We start from the raw sequence: 8,917 nt of genomic DNA on the forward strand, positions 1-8,917 counted from the left end.
TGATGAATTTATTCGAATATTAAAATCATATATCAATTTAAAAAAAGTGTAAAATATTTTTGCCCAATGTCATGGAAAGTTTACAGTAGAACTAGAAATGTCACAAGGAAAACCATCAAAAAAGAAAGAAAGTGTCACAAGGGAGAGCCACAAAGAGAGGAAAAAGTCAAAAACTCAGAAGCAGGTGTCATATTTCATTTCTTTATTGACCAAACGGTTTGTTACCTCTGACCTCTACCCCAACTAATTAAACTCTAAAGCAACACAAACTGAGACTTACAGTTACAGATGACATTAAAGATTGATGAGAAGGCAGCAGTTAGTTGTATAAGAACAGTTGTTTGATTCTGGAATCTTTAAATATAAACCGAAAAATATTGGTCAATACTAATTCGTTCAGTGTGGCACCAAAAGCAAAAGCAACCATGATTCAATTCAGAAATGGGTTGCATCTACTTCTTCTTCTTCTACTGGGTTTAGTAGTAGCAATCTCAGCCACAAACTCCTCAACAATTGTCACTTCTCTACCTGGCTATTCCGGTGACCTTCCATTCACCCTTGAAACTGGGTAAGTTCTTATCATCATCATTGTAGTTCTAGCTCGGTCAGATTTTGCTCCTGCACTGCAAAAGTGTTCAAGAAATTAAGAGTTCTTTTTTTCTTTTTCTTTTTGGGTCAAAGTTTTATGTTAACTAGCATATAACCTATGCAAAGGCATATATGCATTTAAAATTATACACAATTTTTATTATAAAAATATAAATCATTAGTCAAATCATTAAAAAAAAAAAAAATGTGTAACACATGCATACGTATATTTTTGCAGTGCAAAAGTGTTCAAGAAATTAAAAGAGTTCTATTTTTTTGTGTGTCGAAGTTTTATGTTAACTAGTATATAACTCATTCAAATGCATGGATACATTTAAAATTAAAAACAATTTTTATTATAAAAATATAAATAATTAGTCAAATTATTTATTAAAAAAATATATGTAACATATGCATACGTATAGGTATATTTAAAATTAAACACAATTTTTATCATAAAAATATAAATAATTAGTTAAATTATTTTATTTAAAAAGTAAACGTAATTAGTCACGTATTAAAATTCTTACCTAAATTTAGTACTACTTATGATCTTTTTTTTTCTTCTAATTTTTAATAAGATAGAACGTGTGGTGATCTTTGTTGTGTGGTGATCTTTATTGAGTATATGTAATTGGTTTATTTATTTATTTCATAGTTCATTAATATTAGATTCTTTATATTTTGCACTCACTAACTGACTTGACATAAAGATTAAAAAATTTAAGTGGACACATGGACATGGTACAAACTTAAGTGAATAATTACGTTATGGTCCCCACATAAATTTAGACACATACACAAAATTGGATTCTAATTGAATTCTCTCTCTCTCTCCAAATTTTATCTAGCATATTGTTCATGGCCAGAAGAGAAGGAAGTGCAAGTGCAAGTTCCTTTTTGTACTTTGTTAATAGGGTTAATATCTATAATTCTTACCACAAAATTGGATCTATAATGCTGTACAACTTCTATTATTTTACGACTTTATTTAAATATTATTTGTTTCTTTTCAAATAAATTTCTTTATTGGTAGAAAAGAGAGAAAGTAATAAAATAATTTCAAAATTTTTTTAGAAAGTAATAAAAACTTTTTTGGCATTTGAAACATCTAATATAGGTTCTATTATTTTACCACTGTATTTCAATATTATTTCTTTATTTGTGATCTTTTTTTTTTTTTTATTAATAGAAGAGAGAGAGAGTAAAAAATAATTTCAAAATTTTTTAAAAAAGTAATAAAAAATTTTTTTGGCATTTGGAGCATCTAATATAAGTGGTTTTTTGTTTGTTTGTGTGTGTTTAGTGTGCTAAAATTCATCACATTGCCCTTGAATTTTATCATCTAAAAAAATGTTAATAATGCATAAATAGTAGACACTAATTAATTTTATTTTTTGTTGGATATTGTTACATGTAGATACATTGGTGTAGGCGATAATGAGACCGTACAAACATTTTACTACTTCATTGAGTCCCAAAGGAGCCCTACACGAGATCCTGTGATGTTATGGATGACTGGAGGCCCTGGTTGCTCTAGTATCGCTGGTTTTATGTTTGAAAGTGGTATATATATGCTACTCTTACTCATTCTTTAATTTGTTCATTTTAATGATAAATTAATTGGGTATCAAATTAATATATATATATATCGCAGTGGCTGTCATATCCATCTTTACTAGAGCTTAAATGATTCATTAAAAAAAAAAACTAAAAGAGAATTTTTATTGCAGTCTAGTTCCTTATTTTGATAATTTGTTTGACAATATATTTTTCTAGAAAAATGTATCTCCACTTTTCTCATTTTTTATAATTGGTTGTGAATAAAGTAATATCACTGTTACACATAGCATCATCTATATTGTTTTTATTATACACTAATTATAATAGGCCATATCAATAGTTATGAAAAAAATTGTATCTATAAACTAATTGTAAGAATATTTCCATTGGGTTACTTTAAACTCCAAAAAAATTGCAAAATAGATAACACTATTGAAGTATTTCAAAAAAGAAAAAAGAAAAAAAAGAAGATAACAAACAAAAAAGAAAAAGAAAAAAATTACAAATTGCTACAGTGTCATGTTTATTTACATACCCAATGTAGCATTGTGTAACTCTTTTTTTACAACTTGCTTGTGTGCGTCAAAATATAATATTATTATTTTAATGTAGTGTATTGTAAAATAAAAAAATGAGATATAGAAAGGGTTGTAAAACTAGTTCTGTAAAATAAATAAAATGGCTTTTTTCATATACTAAAATGTTGTTTTGTTTTGTTGGCATGACGGGAGGGGAATTCTCTTACTCCCACCAACCCCACATAAGCCCACCAAAATGGATCACATTTGGGTTGACTTAGGGCCTGTTTGGATACAGCTGAAAACTGAAAACTGAAAACTGAAAACACTGTAGCAAAATAATTTTTAAATGTGTGAATAGTACCGTGGGACCCATTTTTAATGAAAAAGTTGCTGAAAAGTGAAAATTGTGGGTCCGTAAACAGTAAATTTGGGTTGAAAAGTCAAACTTTGCGGCTACTGTTCATTGAACAGTATCCGCTACAGTACATAAACAGTAAAAAAACTGAAATCCGTGAAAAAAAAAAAAAAAAAAAAAAAAAACTGAAACGCAAACGCGTTCAGCTTTTCCACCCACCCCAAACGGTCTCTTAGTTGAATTTCTAGAATTGGGTCGATTTAGGAGTTGGGTTTAGGCTTGGGCTTCGGCTTGTCTTATTATTTTAGGGCCTCATCCACAGTGCATGCATAGTTTCAGGACCGAAACCATACAGAGCAGTCTTTTCTTTAAAACCCTATAAATCTCCAACTTCTAAAGCCGACGTAAGTATTTCCAAGTTCCAACTATTCTTAAGATTTATGTGAGTTTAAACTCAAGTCTTTGAATTCCTGATAAATTAGATCTCAATGTTAGTAGGGGTTAAAAATCTAGTTTTAAATCTTAAGAATTTTATGTTAGTTTCATGAGGTGAAAACAATATATCCACGGTAGGTGAGACTTGAAGAAGAAGAAAGGTCAACTAGTTTTGGGCATGATTTATTATAATTTTAATTAAGTGTGGTAGATGGTATTAAAATTCTTAACTTTTGAATGAGACTTTAGAATCCCATGGACTGTGATAATTGGGATATTCCAAAAATTTTAATTTTCTTTTATAAATACGATAGAACTTTAATTTATAGAATCCATTCTATGATGATGACTCTTTATCATTGGAAAAAAATTGATTTATGGTGTATGTGAGATTTGAACTCTAAATCTTTTATTCGAATATAATAAACTTTTTCCAGTTGGCCTAGCTGGAATTAAACTTCCTAATTTTGACAACTCTTAAAAATATTAAATTCTCACATCATATTCATGCCAACCAAACACAATCTTGGGGGAGGAGGAGAAAGGACAATTTGTAAAGGATTCAAGATTTCAATTAGGTCCTTGAGGCAACATATATTGTGTGTGATTTACTAATGATATTTCCTTTATGAAGAACAATCTTCTAAATGTATATCTCATATTATATAGGTCCAATTACCTTCAAACTTGGAGATTACAACGGGAGCCTACCAACACTTAAAGATAATCCATGGGCATGGACGCAGGTATGAATTTAATTGCATTAATTTGATCTTTATGCACATTTTATGTCAACCTAATTGTAACAAAATTTTAATCCATCTTACTGAAATATGATGATGGTTTTTCAGAGTCTCAATATTATATATATGGATGGACCAGTAGGTGCTGGATTCTCTTATTCAGAAAGCTTAGATGGCTATTATTTGGATGATTATGAATTTGCGGCACAAACTCATGAGTTTCTACGAAAGGTGTGTAAGAAAGTGGAATCCAAGAGTATATATTTGGCTAAAAATATGCTTTTTTTAATCAAATTTTATCCAGTAATTAATTCCAAAATTTATTCAATATGCAGTGGTTGGAATTGCACCCTCAATTTTTGGAAAATCAAANACCGATCCACCTTCGATCCGAGAAACCCAGACGTCACCGAGCCGGTTTCGACGCCGTTCCACACCACCACTCAATGGCGAGCCCGATCGACATCCCGATCTGAGAACCCATAGCTCACATCGCCGATTTCATAACCGCACAGTCTGATCCACCTCCGATCCGAGAAACCAGACGTAACCGAGCCGAGTTCGACGCCGTTCCACCACCACCAGTCACGGCGAGTCCGATCCACTCAACGCCGTTCCACCACCTCGCCGATTTCAGCGCCGTTCACCACCACACTTAACGGTGAGTCCGATGGTTTTTTTTTTTTTTTTTTTTAGATTGAGTCCGATGGCATTATATATATATATATATTTATATATTTATTTACATAAATATATGCATATTTATTTATAAATAAATATTTATATATTTATTTATATATTTACATAAATATTTATATATATTTATTTATAAATAAATATTTATATATTTATTTATAAATATTTAGTTATTTATTTATAAATATTTAGTTATCTTTTACATAATGTTTGCTGTGAGCAATTTGCAATAATTTTACATAATGTTTACACTTGCATATGTTATAATGTTTTGCACATTGCATTGTTGTTCCTATAATTTTACTGTGAGCAATTTGCATGCATTTTCCAGGGGTTGCTTTAGAAGTAGTCACAGAAGTTTTTGTAGTTGAAACACATAAATTCAGTTGAAACACAGAAGTATGAAGGACAGTAAAAGTTGTTAGTTGTGTTAAGAAATTATACATTGATCATCAGCTCCTTTTGCGGGGGAATTCACATGTAATGCAATTGTAGGTGCATGGAAAGCTTGTGGACACTGTATTTCCAAGTTCTTTTTTTTTTTTTTTAGAATTTGACTAGTTGGGTTTGTGTAAAATTTGGCTAGTTGGGTTTTGTGTATACAGTTTTGGAGCTTGATATGTATACTTTGATGTAGCAAATGTTATTATGTTACCTATTGGGTTATGTATACTTTCAAGCTTGAGACATGACAAATTGTATGAAATTTTTCAGCATTTGGTTTTATTATTTTCTTGCGGTAGAATATGTGTGTGTTTAAATTGTATTGTGATGACTAATAAATTGAGACATGATGGTATTGTGATGATATCAATGTGCAGTTATCAATGTGATGGTTTTGTGATGGTGTAAACATTCATTGTAAATAGAATGCAATGTGATTTCGTACTCGTTATAAATGTGGTTTGGATGTTTTTTGTTTGTGGTTGTTTTTATTTACATACGTCTTAGACCACAGTGTTTGTGATTTTGTTAGATGAAGAAAAAAACCAAAGCTGCAATTCTTGCCTCAATTGCATCTGTCCTCCTTGTGGGGGTTACATTGTTAAGGAAATTGCGACGTAGACATAGACGATTGCCTAGGGCGCCTTATGTTAATCATGCAGCCGAGAGAGAGGAATACATAAATAGTATTCTGCATGGAAGTGAGATAAATTGTGTGAATCAACTTAGGATGAAGCCTAGAGCTTTTCACCAGTTATGTTACATCCTCACTGAGGGGGAGCACGTACGCCCGACTATCCACATGCCTGTTACGGAACAAGTGTTCATTTTCTTACACATTATTGGTCATAATGTGAGGTTCCGTGTAATGGGTAGTCGGATCTATAGATCAACTGAGACTGTTCATAGATATTTCAATATTGTCCTTAGGGGGGTCCTGAAATTATATAGAGCTCTAATAAGACTGCGTAGCGAAGATACACCTCCAAAGATAAGGAATAGCAGAAGGTTCTACCCATATTTTAAGGTAAATATTGCGACTTGTGTATTTTTGTAAATTGTGTAGATTTATGTAATTTTAAACCATTATGTGTGTCAAAAATAGGATTGTGTTGGAGCAATAGATGGTACACATTTTCGTGCATCTGTGCCACCTGAAATACAAGGAAGATTTCGTGGTCGCAAAGATGGAACCACGCAAAATGTGTTAGCTGCCATTAGTTTTGACTTAAAGTTCACATATGTATTGGCTGGATGGGAAGGCAGTGCACATGATTCACGTGTGTTAACTGATGCATTTGCTAGGCCAGGGGGATTTTCAATTCCCAACGGTATTATATAATTACTTCACCTTTTTGGTTTATTAGTTTAATAAATCTGTACATTTTCCTAAGCATAGTAGTGATTGAGTTTTATTTTTGAATATATGTAGGTAAATATTATCTTGGTGATGCTGGGTATGGTAATAAAAATGAAATATTGTCACCTTATCAGAGTGTGCGATATCACTTGAAAGAGTTTAGTGATCGTCCTCCTGAGAATGAGAAAGAATTGTTCAACCTCCGACACTCTTCATTGAGAACTACCATTGAGCGAGGGTTTGGTGTGTTGAAAAAACGTTTTCGAGTGTTGGATGCAGAACCATGTTGGTCTTTTCAAACCCAAGTCAAAGTAGTATTAGCATGTTGTGTGGTTCATAATCACATTATGGGGGTTGAACCAAATGACCATATTATGGAAGATGCAATGAACGAAGTAGAGTCTAGTGACCCCCAACAAGAAACACAATCACATCGGGAGTCCGTTGAAGACAGTAGAACATGGAATGCTAAGAGAGATGAGATATGCCAAGCTATGTGGTCTGATTATATGAGGAGTGGAGAGTAGTACTTTATTTACATTTTTATAATTGTAATATGTGTTTTTATTTTTCGTAAAGACAATGTATTTACTATAGACTTCTAGTGGCGTAATGAACAAGTATTTTCAGCATTACATTGTTACTTGATGGTATTACATTGTTATTTTCCGTGTTAGCATGTTTCATTCTGTTGTACACATTTTATAAGCGTGGTTGTATGCGTGTTTGATTTGTCGTTCATATTCCGAGCTCCATTAATAAATGCTACTCTGACTATACAATTTTCATATGTAGTAATGTCAAAGGGCAAAGAAAAAATGAGCACCAGCAAGCAATTTAGGTGGCTGCCGCCTATGCATGAAATGATGCTGAGGATACTTGCACAGGAGGCTGCAAAGGGCAACAAGCCCTCTAGCACCTTTAGGGCAGGCTCCTTCGCTCTTATAGCGAAGGAGATAAGTGCCCAATTTGGGGTTGAGTGCCACCCCTCCTACGTAGACAATCGAATGCGTACTCTAAGGACCATGTGGTCCACTATTGAGAAACTTCGAAAGAAGAGTGGCTTCGGTTGGGATGATAATCTCAAAATGATAACATGCGACGCAAATACGTACCAAGAAGAAGTCATGGTATGCCTTACAATTATATTTTCTTAATATAAATGATAATATATGTTTTTGTCCATAAATTGAAATTTTAGTTTGGAAATTGAAGGCAAAGAATTTATTTGAAAAGATATTCATAATTTCAAAGAAGACATCTATGAATAAATGTTAGAGGTTAGATGAAGTTTTAGTAAATTATATAATGGTGTGAAGTAAACTTTATCATGATTTATTAAGTTTTAGTCCTAGAGTAATGTCACACTACCATAGCTAGATGTTTAAATGCAGCATCTATTCCACACCATGATTTTATGTTTAATTTGACAAGGATGGACACCCACTTTATTTTTCATGTAATAACAGATTTTTTTGTTTACTGGCATGAATAATGCATTGAATATTGAATTTATGAGTGAAGTAATTATTGCATTGTTATTATATGTTCCTTTCTCCCTTACAGGCGCATCGAAAGCATGCAGAGTTTCTAAACAAGAAAATAGAGATGTATGATGAGTTAGCTCTTGTCGTGGGCAAGGACACAGCCACAGGTGGCTTTTCAAAGTCCTATATAGATTATGAAAATGAGCCAGATAATGGCGACAGTGCTGAATTTGTTGCAGATAATGTGGAGGAAGATGTGCTCGAAAAAGGTAAGAATGTAGTTGAGTCATCCACAACTGGGTCGGGAATTTCCAAGTCCCGTAAAAGAGGTCGTGCACCTTCTACTGCTGATGATAGCGTTTTGACTGATCTGTCTGATCAGTTGAAGGAAATAGCTACGGCTCTTAAAGAAATCAATCGGGGCCCGGTAGATTACACATCTCTTTATAATGAGGTTATGGCTATGATGGCGGATGGGTATAATGAAGAAATGCTTGCAACTGCGTTTGACCATCTGTGTGAAAATGAGAAGGTAGCACTGGGATTTCTAGCCAAGAATGCTAGGCTGCGAAAGATGTGGTTGGATAGTTTTTTTTTTCTCACAACTTTGACTTGCCTGTTTCATGTAGACTGTGATGGTAGCTTTATGAATTCACTTTTGTTGTAGAACTAGTATTAACCTACCATTGTATTATATATATATATAGTACTTTGTATTATTGGGA

At 32.6% G+C, this 8,917-nt stretch overlaps 3 protein-coding genes across 3 annotated transcripts; all 3 read left to right on the forward strand.

The window, feature by feature from the left end:
• Positions 1–318: 318 nt before the first annotated feature.
• LOC111984548 (serine carboxypeptidase-like 10) lies at positions 319–4,681 on the forward strand. Its single transcript, XM_065765488.1, has 5 exons — positions 319–568; positions 2,009–2,154; positions 4,132–4,208; positions 4,314–4,436; positions 4,541–4,681. Exons 1-5 carry the CDS (start codon positions 426–428, stop codon positions 4,679–4,681), a joined length of 630 nt encoding a protein of 209 aa, XP_065621560.1. The 5' UTR covers positions 319–425.
• Positions 4,682–6,147: 1,466 nt separating this feature from the next.
• LOC136064139 (protein ALP1-like) lies at positions 6,148–7,232 on the forward strand. The gene is made up of 3 exons (XM_065765489.1): positions 6,148–6,372; positions 6,451–6,676; positions 6,778–7,232. The coding sequence occupies exons 1-3, from the start codon at positions 6,148–6,150 to the stop codon at positions 7,230–7,232; spliced, it is 906 nt and encodes a 301-aa protein (XP_065621561.1).
• Positions 7,233–7,725: 493 nt separating this feature from the next.
• Positions 7,726–8,885, forward strand: LOC136064142 (uncharacterized). Its single transcript, XM_065765499.1, has 2 exons — positions 7,726–7,835; positions 8,272–8,885. Exons 1-2 carry the CDS (start codon positions 7,731–7,733, stop codon positions 8,857–8,859), a joined length of 693 nt encoding a protein of 230 aa, XP_065621571.1. The 5' UTR covers positions 7,726–7,730; the 3' UTR covers positions 8,860–8,885.
• Positions 8,886–8,917: the final 32 nt, after the last annotated feature.

Source organism: Quercus suber, unplaced genomic scaffold (assembly GCF_002906115.3).
Source record: "Quercus suber isolate HL8 unplaced genomic scaffold, Cork oak 2.0 scaffold_633, whole genome shotgun sequence".
In the NCBI taxonomy this organism is placed as follows: domain Eukaryota; kingdom Viridiplantae; phylum Streptophyta; class Magnoliopsida; order Fagales; family Fagaceae; genus Quercus; species Quercus suber.